The sequence below is a fragment of the Acromyrmex echinatior genome, chromosome 10, assembly GCF_024713525.1.
Source record: "Acromyrmex echinatior isolate Ae372 chromosome 10, ASM2471352v2, whole genome shotgun sequence".
In the NCBI taxonomy this organism is placed as follows: domain Eukaryota; kingdom Metazoa; phylum Arthropoda; class Insecta; order Hymenoptera; family Formicidae; genus Acromyrmex; species Acromyrmex echinatior.
The window spans coordinates 10,115,906-10,137,500 of record NC_141861.1 but is presented as its reverse complement, the minus strand read 5'-3'; the positions used below and the strand labels follow the sequence as shown (position 1 = coordinate 10,137,500).

Sequence of the window (21,595 nt, the reverse complement as noted above, 5' to 3'; positions counted from 1 at the left end):
TTTCACAAAAATGATTTATATACAGTCTAGTAGGGTATCCATTCATCTATACATATACCACCAGTTGCGCGGTCAGCAAGCAGCTGAACGAAATGTAGCAACAGAAGTGGTAAATTTCCGCATTCCTCCCCCATTGCGGAGATTGCCAAGAGATGTACAAAAATTAAAATATACACACACACGCGCACGCACGCACGCACACACACACACACGAGAGTCAACATAGTTGAAAATAGAGAAAAGGAAAAGAAATCTTAGAGAAGTTGTTATCTGGAGTAATAGGTTCCAGTTCCTGTGTCGTTTCCTGCTCTCTCCATCCGTCATTCTGCAGTGGCTCTCTCAGCTTTCTCTCGCGTCTTCATCATATGTTACTTTTTCGGTCAAAGAGAATATATCGTTACTCTTTCCCTTTCTTGTATTTTATCATTTCTGTATCCTTTAATTTTTTCAATTTTTCCCAATTTACGATAATAAGAAGCGTGGAAAGCACAATGCTGTGTAGTATTTCTTTGAATAAAAATAAAGTTCTAGGGGAATATTCATGCAATGTCTTTGTAATAATATAATTCGTTAGAAAAAGTTTAACTTTTGGAAGCAACTTTGTCATCTTTTACATCTTTGTATTTTTGCAATTTTTTAAAAATAATCTCGAAATGTATACCTTACGTTAGCATTTAGATTACACGTTATATTTGGTGTCTTGCGTAACGTTTTCTCAACGGTATTTGCCATTCGGCTCGGCATGTTCTTTTTCAATTTTCATCTTTGCGTTTACGTCGTTGATGGGCAATATTTTGTCTGGCTGGTGCCTGTGGCATCATCAGCGTGAATTCACGTCAAATCGTCCACGCGTCGTTCGGCATTTGGCATCAGGTACGACGTGGAAGACGATTTTGCATAATGGAACGTCAAAGAACGAAGGCACACCGGCGCCTCTGTGCATCAGTGACGCATGATCGGCCGCCTAACATGCTGTAAACACATTTTCAGAGACGGTCAGAACACGTTGTACTCGCACCATTCCGTTTATCTGCTTATAACGTTGATGCGAAGCTACCGTATACGTATTAGCATATTTTGCACAGGCGCGTGAGCGCGAGCGTCTCGACCTTGGTAGATTAGAGGGAATAAATAGCATTTAATAGCTTCACTGTCATTGTGATAAAGGAATCGCAAAATTCCAAAATACTTACGATAGGGATTAATCAGGATGTATTATAATAAAAAATGATTGAAATCGGATTATCTTTATGCATCTTTAAGCATTTTGTTCCGTATGATATAGTACAGTATGATACAGTATGAACAAATAAGCTTTTCATAAAGTTATGTATTTTCACAATATCGTGATATCAAATAAGTATAACTCATTCTTGTAATACTACGATTAGGCAAATTATTGCGATTACGATTTCGCATATGCGAGGTGCCGACGTATATGCAATGGAATGGCTAGATCATGGCGCTAGAGCAGATTAAACTACAGTCTATGACCCCCTGCTTCGCCAACTCTAAAGCCGCTTCTGCTGCCAAAGCACAATATAGCGTCTGCAGCAGGGAAGATCCTGGTATAGCAACGGATAATTTGCCCGGGATTCGCTACTCTATGATACCGTTCTGCTTCTGACATGCGACGGTTAATGCGAGTCCTGATTGGTCCTTGATTAAATCTTCCATGCTTTGACGAGTACGATTTCGCTCCTAATTATCTCGTCAACAGTCACTTCGCGAAAGGAGATCTGCGAGTTTATACAGTCGAGCATTATACAAGACGCGAATGTGTCTCCAACGAAGATAGGACTACCCGTATAGTTTACAAGAATAGAGTAGCTAACAATTATATAGATCTTTAGTGGTAACCGATCCGCAACTAGCTTTGTAAACTAATTTCAAAGAAATTTACGGCTTTTGTCTTCGAGATCAGATTAATCACATTCGTTTCACAAATTGTAATAATAGGTTTTTTCTCATGTGATACTTTTGAATTTATCTAAGATTAGTTTTCATGCAGAATATGATAATTAACATAGAAACAAGTGATTGGTGAGTAAGCGAAACATGTTTGATATTATTGTAGAGCAGTCTTCGGCAAAAGAATTCCATAAAGATCCATGAACTGCAGTCACTTTTATTTATTCGCATTCGATCAAGTACGTCGAATCTCGCGTTCGATCAAACTCAAACTGCGTGTTCGCACAGTGGTCGGTCAGCGGGAAATATTATGTTTATTAGATGAGAAGAGAGAAAAAGGGGGGGGGGGGGAGTAGATTCAGCCGAGTTGTGTGCAATATTGGTACCGACCAAGCTCGACTCGATGCTGATGACACGTGAGCGATGGCCGTACACAGTTGACCATTGATTAACCACATTATTAGCTACCGTCTCTTCAGAAAATACGCGCGACGCACATTCTACTATTATTTTGCATTGCGTCAGATATGAATTTATGCAATATACACATGAATTGCATCATCCTTCGCGCGACTAATCGCAACTAATGGATGAACTTGGAACAACAGCGCGCTCCAAGTGTGTTCTTATATGTAATATTTATGCAATTATAATATTTCAATGATATTTAATTTCCTTCTTAGAAACCTTATAACGCAACGTTATTTTATTTCTAAAATTCCCAATGCTCTCGTTACCTTCGAAATTAGGTATTAACCTGTAATATTTATCTTAAACATGGAGATACATGATAAAAGTCGTAATCGTTGTAGTCTCTTAGTCAACTTACATATTATTGATATTGTGCAATTACTTAATTATTATCTATGAATTTTTGATATATTTATGAGATGAAATAAAGATGTATTTGTATAATATTATATTTAGAGCATTTGGCATTTACGTCAATATTGTCATATACGAAATATCTAACAAAATCAACAAGGGCACTAATTTCAAATCGTTGCCTATTTACAAGGTCTAAGTCTACGCTCGATCAGCCGACACCGACATTGAGCGTTGGCGAGCTGTGGACAGCGTGAAGCAATTACGAGAACTCGTGCGACAACCGTGCGTGTAGTCACGGCTTCGAATTAGTTATGACTCGTGAACCTTCTATCAGTTGATAATTGAACCATGCCGTTTTGTCAATTTTGACCACGATATTTTGCGCAATCATTCATGTCTTTCGTTTCTAAGCTGTTAAGCTTGAATGCGATTGCAGCTAAATTAGTGTAGTTTCACCGTAAGAAAAATACTAAATATATTGTAAATTGCAACGTTATACCAGTGCAATTTCAATCTCGAAAGATTATTGGACGTATATCGTAGTTACTGTTTGTCATATCTGGAATTTGAGCGTTTTTATAAAAATTGAGGAGGAAAGAGAATTGGGATATGATCGGGAGTTAGATGGTTCTCCGGCAGGAAACCATGTTAAAGGCTTACCTACACGGTGAGGTAATACTCGACTAGTATGCATTTAAACGAGTGCATTATCCGTGCATTATCCAATGTTAACGATCCTTTCGGCACAGGCCAATATGTAACTGATGCGCATTCTGTTGTTAACAAAGTCGCATGATTGGATCTCAAGTTGCTTTAATCCTTAACTTGGAAAAAGTCGAGGCAATTATGTTTTTTCTATAGCTTTTTCTACAAGCAATTTGAGATATAATATTTATTACGGTATATGAAATATTTAGAAACATGAGAAATAGGCGAAAAAGATTACTGCGTTGGAATTACTATTTTTAATTCTTTATTTATTTTTTTTATGTGAAGGAAAATTTCAGAATTTACGTACTTAATTAATTAATTAATTAATTAATTAATTAGTCGGTATTCATGAATTCAATGGATCCGAACATTTTCTTCAATTACATTTGAATACGTTTGAAAATATTTCTAACGAATATTTTTAACTTTATATAATTGTAAGTCACATAATTTTAAATTACACAATCTTATTCCTTAGATTTTGATCTTCAAATTGAAAAAAAGTCCGTTAATTATGTTAACTTTAAATAAAGATAGTTTAATTTAAAATATACCGGATCTGCGAATACCAATTAAGGAAATTTCTGAACGAGTATTGATTAGAGTTAAGTTAAGAGACCAGAAATTTCATTTGTGAGCTTCTCACATTTGTGGTACTTGACATTGTGGATAAAAAAAAAAAACAAATCACGATAACAGATCACAAAAAAAAAAAATAACAAATTTACCGATCGTTTTCGGTCAATTTTTGACAGGAGAAATTGATCCCAGATTTATCAAAAAAGGATATATTATAGATGAAAATAAACAGGATAGCATTCTTTGTAGGTAGCATTTATATTTGGAAAAAATCCCAATGCAAACATTACTTTTTTGTTACAATAGCGGCATAAATGATTTCCTTTTCTTCGTGAGACAATCGGCCGCCCTGCTCTCTTAAGAAGTAATTTCTCACTTTGTCGAGCTACCCCCGTGAGCGCTGTCAGACCACGTCTCTTTGTCGATTTGTACTTCTGTATCTTGGCCGTATTGCGTCCCGGATACGAGCGACGTGAGCCCCGCTTGTTAGCATTCCCGGAGCGTTGTTTTCTTTCCATGTTGCATCGCGTTGTGTCCGATAGAGAAACTAATTATCTAACGTCGCGCCCTTAGTCTCAAGACCATTCATCCTTGCTGGCCGCGCGTCTGTGGCACCTTCATCTAGCACTGCCATGGTGATCTCCCACGTAATATACTCGCACGTCTACTTTCTTCCGACTTATAGGAATATTTTTCGAAAATCGACTAAATGGAATCCGACTGGATTTATAAATACCAATATCGACTCGGCCACGTATCTCATTAAAAATGAAGGATGGTAATCGCACATAAGAACGAATGCTTTTTTTTCTTTTTCGCGATTATTGTGCTTTATATTAAGTGTTTTAATATTATTTTCAAATGACATAAAAACACTTTTTTCTATTTTTCTATGAACGTTCATGTATCTATATCCATTAAATCATTAGAAAAAAAATACATTGGCAAATATAATATTGTATACATATGTATTTTTTTATTCTCATTGTTTTTTTCACAGACATTTTAATTCGTAATAATGTTTCACTTGTTAAGTAAGATTGAATGTTTAACGTTTGTGTAGCGATAAGATAGATCGATATGGTATATCGTTTTTACAACATAACGGCCATGCATTGACGATAAATTTACGAAAAACGAATCTTGCTCACTGTCGGAGTTTTAATTGCGTGGAAAACTGTCCACTAATATAGGACACATTCGTATCCGTTCGATTACGTTAGAATCGATTGTTTGACATTATTTAATTTAAAGTATTATATCAATGTTGTAATTTATAAGTACATTATTTAAAAAAAATTTTATGAAAAATATAAAAGAAATTTTATATTTGGTGCAAAATATCGAATAGCGACAGCTTTTTTTAATTGTCATTACTCTTAAATATTCCTGTTTGTTTTTTTTTTTTTAGGAATGGAGGCACTTATGTCTGAATTTTTCAACGACACAACCACTGCGTTTTACATAATCTTGATAGTGTGGCTTGCCGATCAATATGATGCTATCTGCTGTCACACGGCTCTTACAAAAAGGCATTGGTTAAGGTATGTGATTATCATTAATTTTGCCAAAATTAATAACATCGAATATTTTTTCTCATCTTGTGTTTCAATTATCGCGAGCAATAGAAGATTTACTAAGTAGTAAAGAAGAAAATCTAAAAGAGTATTTCTGGTAGAAGACAAGATGATCGGGGCATTTAATTAAAAAGGATCAAGTTGTATTAAGTAGAGTGAGCCTTGCGTGTCGGATATGTTAGCTAACCTGCTAGCGAGCAATCTTTTTGGTTTTAATCCAATAGCACTGGCTAAAATTGCTATGATCTGTGCTGGCACAAGTTTCTTTCTAAACTATGTATTTGAAATTCCCTATTATGCAATTGAATTCTTTTTATAATCGTGATTACACAAAATAGAAAGAGAGAAAGAGAGAGAGAGAGAGAGAGAGAGAGAGAGACAAGTGCGGAAACTTTTGACTTTTTTAAATGGTGGAATACTTTTCAAATGGAGGGAAGAGGTGATTTTAAAGTAACACAAATATTTTATCTTTTTTGTTATATGTACGAAATATATTTCTACATATACACTCTAGTCAAATATTGTTTTCTATCAAATCACTCAAAATTTAAAAAAAATTTTTTTATTAACTTTTTTCATTATCCCGAATTCAACACTCATAGGAGTTCTGAATGTGAAAAGTTCCATACTCTCTATAAGAAAATCTCCATCTATAGAGAGAGATGTATATTTTGATCAACAAGAGTATTGATAATTGTACACTATAGGGAACTCGTTGTCAACTTCGATAATCCTACCTTGACATATGTTGTTAAGATCACGACCTCCAATAAATTTTAACCGGCATTCGTTATTCTTTAAAAAGTTATTAACAAAAAAGATTAAGAAATAATGATTCATTTTACACGCGAAGTGAGTTCCATTATACTTCTTCCCTACCTAGGAATGCGGACTTTTCCCTACCTAGGAATCTTGCTTCGTGTTGGAAGTCGAACGTCCCTTGGCAGGGGAGAAGGTAGAATGGATCTCGCGTGGAAAGTCGGACAGCAGACATAAAGGATGCAGTATTTTTAAATGTTGCATATAGTAAAAATGAAACGTTAGTTTATTAAATTAAATTTTTTTTCTTAAAACTTGTAGGAGGTCATTCGGCACCTTGACAACATATAAGTAGTAAAAAATATCTTTGCTTTGGGCATCCTTCCCCTCTCTCTCTTTCTTTCTCTCTCGTATTTAAGGGGGACCTTGAAGGAATACCAAATCCACCAAATGGCATGACCCAAGAGCTGTTTAGTCGGCAACGGTACAACCGTTGACCGTCGAAAATTTCGAGCGTCACATTTTATTCATCTCATCTGCTTCAGGATTTTTTACTAGGACTATAAACACAGCATTGTCCAACTTCCACAATCCCCTTACAGTCTCCACATTGCTTCGTGACTTCTGATTATTTCCTAAGTTGAAAAAAAATCCTGAATCAGGTGAGATGAGTGCGCAGGTGAAATGCGACGCTCACATAACTGCGAACCGTTGCCGACTAAACAGCTGTTGAGTCGTGTTGCTTGGTGAGGATACTCCTCAAGGTCTTGCCGGTTCCCGCCTAAATTCTGAATACTTGTTTTCCACAATAGGATGCTCAAGGACAAAGATAAATGCAGAGGTACTTTCTGGACAGACTTCGTATATCACATGTGTCTAAAAAATATATTATAATCTAACCATAATCTTTTTGTTGCTTTTCCTGATTCTTGCTCAATCTCGTAAATATCCAGATGGTCTAATTAAGGCTACGATATTAATAATTCACCGAATACATATGAATATATTTTATATTTTATTATTGACATATTCTGATGATGCGATTACAACCATTGAGTCCGATCAGATTTGGACGTCCTTTCTGTACGACTGTCCATTGATCTGTGGTTATAAACGTACGATCGATGTACATTCCGCAAACATCGAACAGCAATTCGCTGATTCAACAATCTAGTTGATCCTATGCAGAGACGTCAAAGCAAGGTTCAACTGAGAACTTCACAATAGAGATCGGGCTTTACGCTCGGTATAGCTTAGATCTCTCGGAAGGACTATACCGCGAGGTAATTTCCCTGGACGAACGAAGGGTTAGATCGAAACATTAGAGACATTAGGTGACGATTAAACAAAGCCGTCATCAACGACGGAACTTACATTGATCCAGAAATCCTAGATTTTGACTCGGATGCAAACTCTTATGTTACAAATTATTATTGGTCCGCTTTTGCGGAGTTACTTTGAATCTTAAATATTATAGATTCTTCCAAGGATTTAAAGTACAAGAAATTCTTAAATGTATCCCTCTTGATAACTTTTTTTACTTTCCTCGTGAAAAAATGCAATTAAATTTGAATATTTGATTTAAAGAAAGTTAACTTAAAAAAAAAACTTATAAAATTACATTTTCTTCCCAATCTTTGTGTTGGAAAATTATCAATGTTTTACAAAATTCTACTTCGCGAGACGAGAAATTTACGCTTGATCTATTTTCGATTTGTATTCGGGCTTGGTGAGATTCAGTGGAACCTGAGTGTGCAGTTGGACTAGAGATTGGAAACGGATCATTAGAACTGGCATTAGCAACAATTAAATAGATCTGACGCCGGTAATAGTATTCGAATCTCCGAACAGCCCAAGTACGCGCCGCGCGTCCTGCTCCGTAGTCTTCTAATACGGGATTTACACTGAGGTGTAATTAGGATCAATTCTAATCGCGTGAACGAAGCTGTGTCTCGGGCAGGAGTAATCGAGATCGTTATCGAGGGCGACGCGTGTCTGCAAGACAAATCGAATTGTCTCGTGAAACGTGTTGTCACTCACATAACGAAACGATCATTATGTTACTACCACTCTGTGCGATATAAAAATGAGAGAAAACAAAAGATAATAAGATTGATCGTCAGCAACTCTGTGCCTATAACGATAATTTTAAACGCTAATATTTAGCTTATATCAAATTATACTTGAAGCTTACTAAATATTAAATATTAACACCAAAATATCTTTTATACGTTCATCGAGGAAAGTATCGAATACTATTTTCTGATTTGAGCATCTAATGTCAGATTGCCGCTATTATATTAGATGTACAAATAAGTTTCCGCCGTTTTTAATCAAAAATTAAGCATTTATTGTGAAAGAACGATACATAATGTTTTATTGATGTAAGTCAAAATATAAGTGCAAATTCTTTTTGCGTTTGGTACGAATCTTCATTCAATAATGCTTCCAATTCCGCGTCTTCGTACACTTTCGGCCTTCCGCTATGTTCTTTGTCTTCGATGTCAAATTCACCGTTCTTAAATTTTTGAAACCATTCACGACAACTTCTCTCACTTAAGGCAGCCTCACCATATGCTTCTACAAGCAATCGATGAACCTCAGCTTCATATTTCTTCAAATTAAAGAAGTAAATCAAAAGTTCCCGCAAATGACGCTTATTCGGCTCAAAACTCGGCATTTTCGCACAAAAAAATATATGATGCTGATACAAAATCGCTAGTATTTCAAGGTTATGTTGTTGACAGATGTCCAACTTTACGATATAATGTTTTACATCAGACAATTTTAACCATAGCTTGCTAGTGGCGCAGTCTTGTCAAACGGCGAAAACATTTGTACTAATAGTTCCTAATAGTTACCAACTTGTCTCTGTACTACGTAATGTACATTAACTAATGCCATTTTCTTCGTGTTTAAAGCGTTTATGCAATTGTACCGCAGACTTTCTATATACAAGGCATTTTGTATTAAACGCGGCTCACGGATTAGGCACAAGTTACGTCAGATGTGCATTAGGACGCCAATGAACACTATCCGTCGACTGTTTTCACGGGTCATCCGCTTTTAATTAGAAATCCGACTTCCACTTACGAACGGTTTATCGGATAGTCCGTATTTAGTTCCTATTACGATGCTGCCACTGTTTATAAACTAAATCTCTGGGCATGAAGGAAGAAATGCGCAAAAGTTGAGTGCATAACGATTTTCTTTAATATGTATGTTGTGAATGCAGATATTTCGAATTAATTCACACTGATAGCTGATAAACTTGCCATCTTGTATGAAAAATATATAGTACATTTGATTTTTGTTGTATTTTTTGCGCTACAAATTACATAGGACAAAAATGTTAGATTGATTTCTTTTTCTTGCATAGGTATCACTCTTGTATAGGTTGTATACATGGTATACAATATATTGGAAACTTTTAAGTTTGACTTTTTTCCAAGAATGGCGTCGCCATTCTTATAGGTTAAAATAAAACTCCTGAAGTGAAATCAGAATAGTATACGAGAGGAAAAGTCGTGTAACACATACGAGATGTGACGGCAAGATATTGCTAAGGGCGAATAGTACTGAGAAAGTTCAATGATCGTGTGTCTGATATTGATATGCGAATTTAGGCGTTTTTATATATTCCTTATTTAATTATAGTAATACAGGGAATAGTGTCATGTGTGTAATTTAATTTATTTGATTTATTTGAACTTTTTTGTCAAAAATTTTTTGTCTTACTTTATTGATTAGATTTATATAGGAAAGGCAAAAAGTTTTAATTGTTCACTGAATAATTATGAATTATTCTTCGAAAAATTGTAAATGCAATCGAACAATTGGTTTTATGCAGCATTAAAACCTCAACCTCGTGGTAAGAGTTTCATCCATTTGTTCGACGGAAGTTCGCTATACCACACGTGTGAAGTCGCGCGGGGCTCGTCCTCGAAAACAATTAGAAAAGTGCTTTATTGAAAAGTCTCGCTGAAGTTCGTTGGATAATCTCAAATCCATCGTTATCTTTCTCTTAGTTGTGTATATCAATGTTTGCTTTTATAAAGATTGCACGTGGTGCAATTGTGAGATGTTTATTGTTGTTTATCACAGACTGAAAAACAAATTATAAATAACAATTCTCAATAACAAGTCGAGATATTTTGATTATACGTGACTTTTGTTGTACAAGATCCATTCGAAAAGTATCTCGACTTTGATTGTAATTCTTACATAAAATAAACTCATTGGCGAGGATAATGACTTTACATTATTTAGATATTTGCACATACATATAGCTAATTTTCTATCGTTCTGCACATTTTTGGAAGACTGTTCTTGATATTTTTTGAAATTGTTGTTTTGTTTTTGTATCATTAAATATTCTTCCTTTTAGATTGAGTTTTATTTTGACAAATAAAAAAGTAGACGATTAGGAGAATACGAAAGTAGTTATACTTTTAGATTTTCATAGGTTTCTTGAGAAATTGCATAAGCTGTGATAAGTACACATTATCATGATAAAATCGCTGATTACTTATCTTGGCTCTTCACTTTTCTATTCGTTTGCGGCAATATTACAGCAATAGAACATACAGTAAAATTTATTTCGTGAGATAATTTTTTTCTAAATACATACAGAGTGATGCAACTAAGAATTTGTAAGCGACTAGTGTGACGTCCGAAGATGGAGATGGTCTTACATACTCGGTAGTTGAAAAGGATGTATTTTTAATTTAACTCAAGCAGAGTTGCTCGCTAGGTCTTTCTTTAGTCTTTTTTCTATTATCTTTCGACAAAGCAAGTTTCTCAACCGTTTTCTCTCCTCGCTTGTTTTTTCGTACAAATATAACTATTTTCATTATATTTGCGGTTATAAAAACGTGACAATTTCAAGTTGCAGCAATCTATGTGAATATTTTACTACTGTAAATTTCTAAATACGTATATAATTGCATACAGATCTAAGGATTTAAATTAATTTCGAGTGGTGAAGTTGCTCAAGTGATAGTGGATGAGGAAAAGTCAGACGATTCTTCACAAAAGATTGAAGTGAATGGATCGTTGAATATGATGGATGCTGGGTTATGTTCACTCTTGCGTTCTTAATCGTCGGACAGTGTACGACTGATATTCTTCTGTAAATTGATTAACGAGAATAAATTTAGATAAAAATTATTTTTGCATATAAATTCAATAATAACGAACAAATATGAACAAATATGCTGTTAAATTGGCATTCGTGAATATTGAGTAATATCGAATATATGTGTTTTTTCTCATCGATGTTAGTAAAACAACACATTGGTATTATGGAACATTTTTCTTAAGAAAAGTTACCTCAACGATATAAATACATGCATACATTATATTGCATACATAATATCGTCTTCATCAGTTGTGCAACTGATGACTCTGTAATTGTTTTTCTATAACCGCGATTATTTCACCTTTTTAATGGAATTAGAATGTGTTTGTTTTACGAGAGTACGGCAACGGTGCGATCAAAGATAGAGAAAAGAGAGAAATTCTCGATATATACGTGGAATCACGGGGGTGAAACCAAGAGATTTGCACTTTAGATTCGTAATACGGACCAGATTCTTTCACGACTTTCGTGGATTCGAACGCACGTTCAGTTTCACTTGAACTTAAATGCAGAAAATATCTTTTGTTGCCTTTCGCGCATTCCCGTCTCATTGACAACATGTCCAAAAGGACATAGGATATCTACAGGATGAATTATCGACGAATTCGTTTCTCTTTATTAACGAAGAGCCAAAATGAGCAAATTATTATTTTGGATACGATAAACAATTATAATACATTGATATAGAAAATGAAGTACAAAATAATGAATAAGCAACCACACATTTCCTACTATTCAATAGGAGATTGAGTGAGAGGAGAAGACGAATTTAGCGAAACACGCGACGGGACGGCGCGTATAAATTCTGTATCTTCGACGCTTCACAGAAGGGCTTATATTCGCGCCCCGCGGGCGTCGGCGGCGACGATGCCACGCCACGCGTCGATCGACGGCGCGACGCGAGCGGAGCGTCGAGTGCTTACAATCAGCTGGGCTTGTCCGCAAATAACACCGGAGGATGATTATGATTGAATAAGGTCCGTAATTGAGGCTATTGAGCAATTATATAAATAACACACGACCCAGTACACACGCGCTCACGCTCGGATGTAGGCACTCGTAAACACATAGCACGAGTGGCGGAGCGGTTGCGTGGGGTGTTATTTCAACGTTATGGGCGAAGGGTGGATGGTCGGGTGGCTCCGCCGTCGACCATCCACCCGGGAGCGCCCCGACGAGTTGGGTGGAAAATTACAGTGCAAACATAACGTATACCTATGTATATACCATATACCGTATATCGCGCGAGGCTATGGTACAGTTCGCGCGCGTTCGTCGGTCTACCGCGTTAGGCGGGGCCTTTGGATCATCTCCAATTGCTTGCGATTGGAAAATCTTGTCCGTCAAATCGTCAAATCGTCAAATCGTCAAATTATATCATTTCTTTACAAGAATTAAATCGATTCAAAAATAGTCTCCTCCGGTATGTATTAACTCGTCTAACTGTCAGCTTGAAATTCCATGTTGCGCTCTACAATTGCCATATCGTCTTTTATTCGTCTAATGATCGGTAAATGGATTTTTTTTAAACCAATATACTTTCCTATTTTTTTGAGTATCGGGTTTTATTCAAGAATGTGACGATATTGTAGTACTTATAAAATTAGGATAATATCTATTTCTTCTATACGATTATGTTTTCTGTGTATTAATGAGATGATCAATTACGTACACATCGACAACTTTGTTGTAATTATTAATAATTTTCACGTTTAACGAGCTATTTTTATGATATCAATTTTCGTAAAAATTAGTTAGACGATTTAAATGGAATTTTCTATACATTAATGGAATCGTATCGTATCACACGTTGAAGATAATTGTACTGGATAAAATTGTATAGCTTAAGATCGAAATTCTTTATTTTCGGTAGAATGTAAAAATTCTTTCTGAAAAAATAACATAATTTCGTTACACTTGCGATGATTCTACACACTCTTAGTATTTCAAAGAGAATGAAGCGAGACGGGCATAGGAAAATATTTTCTTGGAACATCTACAATCGGTCTCTGTCTCAGGGTTCTTTTAGCTTCTACTTTTAATCCTGCGAGCGATCTTAGGCCGCTCCTCTATTTTACGAGTACACCCCGTTGCGGCAACCGGATTTCAACAGCGAGTAAAAGCTTAAGCTATGTCTTTTTGTTCGACTTCGCGGGGAATGTCCATCTAAGGAACTATAATTAGTTTTTCTATTCTATCGATATTTACTTTCCGAAGATGGTCACTGTGAAGGCAAGAAAGAAAGACGGAGATGTGAGAGAAAAAAAGAAGACGCAAAGCTCAATATCCTGGGAGTTGGCGTTTTAATCAGGGTGCCCCGTTCGTCTCGGATATCTCGAACAGAGAGAGTGCAGGAGCGCGCGCGCGCGCGAGCGAGAGAGAGAGAGAGAGAGAGAGAGAGAGTGAGTGAGTGAGTGAGTGAGTGAGTGAGTGAGGAAGGGGAGGGCAAAGGGACGGAGAAGATAGGCGAAAGGGAGGTAAAAAGGGGGCGTCAGACTGGCGCCAAGCGAACGGTACAGGCGGTCGACTCCCTGACGGCCGCTTGATGGAACCGAGAGCTGACTTTATTTTCCGCGAACCGTCTTCTCATCCTCCCGTTCCCTCGATCGTACGCGATCGGTCGCCACTTTTGTCCTCGCGACAGGGTGCCGAAATACAGTACGATCTCTACAGGGGTTCCTCTTGTTACCTTTATACCTATATATGGATCTACATTTACGTCTGATGCTCGAAGGAAAGGTGTTTGTCGCTTTTTTATGACTAAAAAAAAAAATAAACAAAATAAACGAGATATAATAATATATAACCAACACGAGTCATAAACCTATATCAACTCTTTCGAATAATTAGTGAAATTATTGAAAATCGAAAATCAGGATTCCTATTATTTCACTCACACTGAATTATTATGAAAGAAATGAAAAATTATATGAATTATTTTAAAATAAATTAATTTCAATTTGATATAAGTATAGTTGACATCTAAAATCAATATTTGCGACTTTATTTTAAACTATGACGCATAATAAGAATAGGGAATAATTAGTATTTATTAGATTATACGTATACATTTTTTTTATTGATTCACCTGTCCGTTATAATATCTAATAGTGACTCATTGCAAAAATATAAGCAGGTATATTAATGCAAAACTGACATATGTGTATTATAAACTTATAATATTACGAATTTTAAGTTTAATGAAATAAAATTTCGAATTTGGAATTAATATGTTAAGTGAAATTAAAAATATTTTGAATTTATTAATTACTATTTATATCAATTACTTAGCTCTTGGAAATATATAATATAATATACGTGTTCCAATTAAAATTCATATCTTTTTATGTTATTTATCAATAACGTATTTGAAATATTTTACATATTTTGAAAATATATTTTCTGTTTGTTAATGGTTAGCAAAATGTGCTGAAAGAAACAATTATGTTGCAACTCGTGATTAATATCATTTAACGACACTATACGTTTTACGGTATTCCGTCCAAAATGAAAAGTCGGGATGGTATTTGCCACGTGACAAGGTGCATGATTAATTGTAAACAGTGGATAGAAAATTAGTCCTCGTGAGATAATTAACCAGTATAATTAATCGTCTTGACTCCTGACCATACAGTTTGGAATACTAAACAGACTGTCATCCGTGTCCAGAAAAATGCGTCTTTCGCCTAAAGACTCATTATCTCTCTTTTGCCATTATTACTTTAAACTAATATATTTTCGAGAGTTATACCTAAATTCGAAATCATGCATTAATATTATTTTAACAGGTTTTAAAAATGCGTAAAAAGATTAACAATTTATTTTGAGATAATGATAGTACAATACTTGCATTTGTTTTTTTTTGCAAAAACGCAAGTTTCCTTAAAATTCGAGAAATATTTCAGTCTTATAATCTTAGAATTATTTTTTAGAATTGATTTTTATACATAAACGCGAGGAAAACTCCAATTACGAAATGTTGGCAGCTTTGGTACTTTTCGTCTTTTGATTTTTTTCCTTATACGCCTTATATAATCTAATTGATCGATAACATACGAAATACACGGAATAAGTGGACGAATACACTTATTCATCACCGAAGCGGGCTAATTATGTTTTGTGATATGAGTTAGGGTTAATCGATAGAGTGATTTGGCAACAGTGAATGTTGCTTTCACGTTTCAATCTGCTAGAGCTCTGTGTGTGTGTGTGTGTGTGTGTGTGTGTGTGTGTGTGTGTATATAAGGCGAAGAAACATCAATCTTGAGTCGAAACACTCTAATGTGGCACTCTAGTGATCGGTGATAAGTTCTAACAAGTTGGCCGATCGCTTCTACACATGAATAGATTCATTTCCATGATTTAATTAGAAATGCGACGTGTAAAATCACTATTATTATTTTTATTATTTTATATAAACTTATTAATTTCTCGTTAGCGAAACGATATGTGACTTTGGTTAATTGTGGAAGTTTTCGAAAATCTTAGAAACAGAAGGCGAAAGAAAATTAAGATGAATATAGAGTAAACGAAGAACAAAGAAATTTGCAATTTTGTACCCTAAATGAAGCGGTTGTATGCATTGAATGCCGCGCCAACGCGGCAGGAGACCCGCTTATAAAATTAAGAGATAATGAGAATTAACGACGATGACAGCAATCTGTGCACGCCTTGATACCGCCTTCTCCGTGTGATCGAACAGACTCTCTACGCTGCTGTAAAATGAATACAAATCTGCATCGCTTTAACTTCCAATAAAGATTACAAATAGCGTAGTATATTTACGTTTATGCAAGAAATTCTCAGGAATAAACTTTTTTAGTTTAACCATATAATTAATAAACTAAGTATTAAGGTTCAATTGAGATAATGCCAATTAGAGCTAACATAGGGTGTCAATGTGAAGTTTGGTTTATTTAAAATAAAATAATTTTAATCACAAACGTTTCGATCTTATTTCGGATCTTTATCAATGCTCACATAAAATATTAACAGAAATCAGTCAGCTAAGCGTATTGATGTAATGGCGATATCATTGTATTTCCTAGTACACTGTACAATAATTTATCGAATATATTATATAATAAAACACAAGCAAATTTTTTCGTAACTTACATGATCATCGAAACGTTATTAAGCTGTTAATGTATTGAACGTCGAGTCTCATCTGACGAGACAATAAGAAAAGACATACAGTGCAAACATATAGATTATAGAAAACATTGAGGGAAGGGGATCATTTAAACATAACTATATACTATCGTATGCTTTATCCAATAATTCTATATCATTCTGTAAATTTAATCTATTAGTTTGTTTGATAAAAATCGTTTCTGAGATGAATCTCTTATTCAGTATTTTTTCCTCATCTTAAATAAATCAAACTTCATATTGACATCCTGTGTTTGCTCTAATCGACGTTATTTAATTGTATTGATTTTTTTAGTTTATTTACGCGCCCTATATTGTGAATGTTGTTTTTTATGCTTTATATATGTGCGCGCGCGCGCGTGTGTGTGTGTGTGTGTTAAACGACTATCATTGTATTATACACTCGCTCAACTTCATCAGTCGCCTAAATGTTCTGCCAACGTATCGCTGTTTAACACAGTAATTTTATCACTCTCGAAACTTGGACGTACTCTTGACCGACCACTTTAAGTACTCTCGACACTTTCTCGTGCACTTTTAAGCATCCTTTCACCATTTAGCATTAAATCTTTGTCCTTGACCCTTTCCTCAGTTGAGTAACTTCTGTTGAAAAAAGTAAAGAAAAAGCAACTCAAATGTATGTTTCACACAAAAATCCGCTATTAACGCATTCGACTTTTTATGTTCCATTTTTAAAATTTTATTTATAAAATATGCTTTTATCGTGACTAAACTTGCTTGTTCATAAGATAACTGATGCAATCTTCTAATTTAACTTTAATGTCGAAAAGCATAAAATTCTTACACTTATTCAAAATTAAAACATCTCTATTTCTCTATTTTCAAGGCACAGGGCGTTATTATTTTACAATTCCTTCATAATTTTAATATATACACAATTATATGTATATATATATATATATATATATATATATATATACATTATATGTATATATAAAACTGTAGTTTACACATAAATTATTCTTTTCTTAATGTTTGTAATAATTGTATCTTTCGTAAGTATGCAAAACTTCATATGTGAGATTTAGCATACACGAGTTTTTATAGCAAAAAAGCAACGGAAAAGACGGATGCGTCATGCGGGTATTAATTCAGCGTGTCATTAAAACTGAGTTCCAGCGTATGTTTGCCAAAGGTTGGTTTTATGACGTTGTCAAAATGAAATTCCATTCGGCATGTGTAATTCAAAACGGATTTTTGAGCAGAACATAAATGGTCGTTGCTACGTATATTTTGTCAACATTTTACGAAGCGTATTTTAGAAAAAGAAATGGTAATACTTTCCGTTTAATTAATATCGCAAGGAAGAAATGTTAAATTTTCGCGGGAATTATGTAAGAGATTATGCAAGAATTCTTGAGACTTTCAAAAAATGTCAACTTTTAAAAATTTTAAGGAAGACCATATTATCGCGTTATGCAAGATCATATACTGTCAGAAGATTATGGCGAGAAAGCAGAAGTGTATTAAAAGATAATACAAGTATATTTACTTATTTATGGGTATAAAAGTAATTCATGTAAGGCAATTTCCTAAAATGTTGCTATTACGAGATTTAAAAACGCATCGTGGATTCGAGTCAAATCGAATACTGAAATCGATAAAAAAATTGCGGCTGGTAAATAAAATGAAAGCAGACCAACCGGAAAAATATAATGCAAACGTAAATACACGATAAATCTACCGGGAAACATTTCCCACGATATTTGTTTCACCGTTCGTGATTCCCTTCTCTCGTCATTCCATTTGTATTTTTATCACATCTATTTTCACCTCGTCTGTTTCGCATGCCCGTCGATGCGTATTCGCCCACTTCCAGCGTACAACGTACGTGCATATAGTTAGCCATTTATGTATCTCAAATTCTAGCAAATCCTCGCGAATCTACCGCTGAACGCAAATGGCACGTGTGGACAGTTTCACATGAGATCGTACGTTTTGAGATTATAAGTTTAATTGGTATTTGCGTATGTGCGTATTTGCGTGCCTGCTACAGAACTCATTTGCTATGAATAATGCGGCGAATTTGTTTAATCCTGACACTTTTAGAGAGATGTCCATTTCTAATGTATCTTATATAGTGAATATTAAATGAATTATTCTCTGGGATTATATTGTGTTTTTTTATGCTGTTTCCATTAAGTATATGCGAGTAAGATTGATAAAAGTATTGTTAAATTTTATGTGCTGAAATATTTATTCTTTACCAGGAAGATTAAATGGGACAGCGATATATGGGACAACATAACAGTTATTTTTTCATTTTTTACATTGATTCTATTACATGATAATTTCTAGAAGTGTCGCAATTTTTTTCATCCTGTCACAATAACTTGTAAGAACGTTAATTCAGTTTGGAATAATTAATTTTATTTTTTATACATTCTGATCTTTATACAATTGTGATTTTGCAAGACTGAAATAGCTTTATCGTGAATAAATAGTATTGTCGAGCCATGAGAAATTATACACGCTTAATATCGTTCGTATCACCGTTACGTTTACTTCGACCTTGCGTATCGTGGTCGAGTATGGTTGCGTCGTCCATATTGCGTTTTCCATTGTGAGTGTACAGGCGTACCTGCACTCATTTGTGTACCTGAAATTCCAACAAATCCTCGTGAATCTGGTTCGGCGCGCAAAAGGCACGCAACGACATATTCGCTCAATCGCGGAAGTCCGTCGCGTCAGGTCGCGTCGCGTCGCGTCGCCTCTCCTCGCCTCACTTCGCCTCACCTCGCATCGCCTAGCGTCCCATCCCATCCCATCCTAACCCATCCCATCCCATCCCATCCTGTCCCATCCCGTTCCGTCCCGTCCCGTTCTGTTCCGTTCCGTTCTGTCCCGTCCCGTTGATTCGCGCATGGACAATTTCATTACTCGTATTGGAGGTTGCTGATGGTACACGCGGTGGTAGTGGAGGGTGCAGTGGCGTGTGCAGGCGAAACTACACTATTAAATGGTGTCCTGACGGGCGCCAGTTAGGTGCACCATGGTATAGCCCATTCTCGTCGTGTCACTCCGAATCTATTTGCATAGTAATGGCGCCGCGCGTCGCTTCCCTTCCAACCCCTTTACGTATAAATACCGCTGTGGACTGTCATAGGAAGTACCGTCCGTCTGAAACGAAGCCTTCCTCTCATTCCTTCCCGTAGAAGATTTCTGAAAGCGCTTGCTTCTCCTCGCTAGAAAACACTCCACGAGAATACTCGTTGCATAAATTTGAGAGATCAGTGTTAATCCAGTTTTTAGGTTTAAGTCCTACCATATGTATATATATGTAATTTGCACACGTCAAATTTCTGAATCATTCTTAATTATTTTCTTGGGTAATGGTTTTTATCAATTTATATTAAATACGTACAAATAACTTTGTTCGTTTCTGTTATTTGCACTTTATATCGCGTGTTCTGCATTCCTTATCATTTTACGCTCTCTGACATTTTCCAAATTGATAACGCAATTTATGCGTATCAATTAGTAATACTATTCGTAATATGACGATAATTTACGGAAGATGCCTGAAACTCAAACGAGCGTATTAATAACGTCAGGAGTTGATAATATGGATGTTCTGGGAAATGCTGCCGACAGAGTGAATATATGTATGTGCGAGTGTGGATAAGTAGACAGCACACGACTGTTGCTAATTGCTTCGCGATGGTTGATAGAATTTCTCGACATCGACTGCTTATTGGCAACAATCGCTGTCGATACTGCTCGAAATGTATATCTCTCGTAAAATATCCTCATCGTTTGTTAAGAGACTAATATTCTTGGAAATATGATATCTTTGGTTGTAGCAATAGTTCTATCTAGCAATAGTTTGTGATTACAAATATCTACAAGGAATTTTATTTTAGCAAATACGAGAATAGCTGCAGCGTTTTGAATGGCTGTAAAATATGGCTGATAAATCGGAACATTATTGCACCATTATAATGCATAAGATGTATACATTCTTCTTCTGAAAAAAAACTCAAGATTTAAATCGAATATCATTCTTGCGAAAATAAATAAATAAATTCGCGAATTCGAAATGACTGTGAATGGAAATTAGCTATCTTGAGAGATTGTCTTGGGAGATGCGTTCCAGTTATAGTTCTGGGCACTTGAGAGTTTAGGGTTGAGTCAAGCGAAGGAAGTTGTACAAACCTGACGCGACGCGCGAAGCAGAATGTTTGCGATAATTAGAATCTTATTGAAAACGGCACCGGTTTTCCTCGAGCAACAAACAGAACGTCAGACTCTGTGCTCACTGGAGCGACTAGGCGCGATTCCCAATTATTCATCGTAATCCTAATTATCTCTCACTTTTGATTTGTCGCGAAAATCCGCGATGTTCCGTCTTGGCTCTCCATGAGAACACATCTCGAGACCAAGTTCGCAATAATTAGGAAGCTCGAATGGAGTGAAAATGTCAAAGGGGGAAACGTAGACGGCAGCGATTGAGATGGAGGATGCAGGAACGCTCGCTTTTTGTTATATCACAATAATAAACTATGACCGATAGCTCCCTCTTCCTATAGTATTTCTAGGAAACCGGTTCTTTTACTCCTGTCGCGCGGACCGATGAACGGAGAGAAGAGGAGAGAAGAAGAAAGCGGGAAAAATACACGGAAAACAACCGTAATGGAGGTTAATTACAGAGAGGTGATTGCGAAGGTTGGGAAGATCAGCGAAAATGAAAAAAGCATCCTGTATGAAAAAAGCATGAAAATCCTGTATTTTGTCTCTATTTCTCTCTTCCCTACGCCATCTTTCATCTTCTGTCTTCTTCTGTGTCTTCTTTGATTACCAAGTTACTGTCGCACCCAAAGAAATCCAAGTTTTCTTCAATTTTAAGAAAAAAAAGAAATTCGGTTCACATGTTCTTTAATTCCTCTACCACCACTGTGTGTACTTTTTCCATATCTAC

At 35.6% G+C, this 21,595-nt stretch overlaps 1 protein-coding gene across 3 annotated transcripts in view; it reads left to right on the top strand.

The window, feature by feature from the left end:
• Window positions 1-21,595, top strand: part of LOC105152438 (membralin) — an 84,010-nt gene that overhangs the window by 18,341 nt on the left and 44,074 nt on the right. For all 3 annotated transcript variants that reach the window (XM_087410768.1, XM_011066752.2, XM_011066743.2), the window contains exon 10: window positions 5,441-5,573. In XM_087410768.1, coding sequence (XP_087266894.1) covers window positions 5,441-5,573 — 133 coding nt within the window. The remainder of the gene's footprint in view (window positions 1-5,440; window positions 5,574-21,595) is intronic.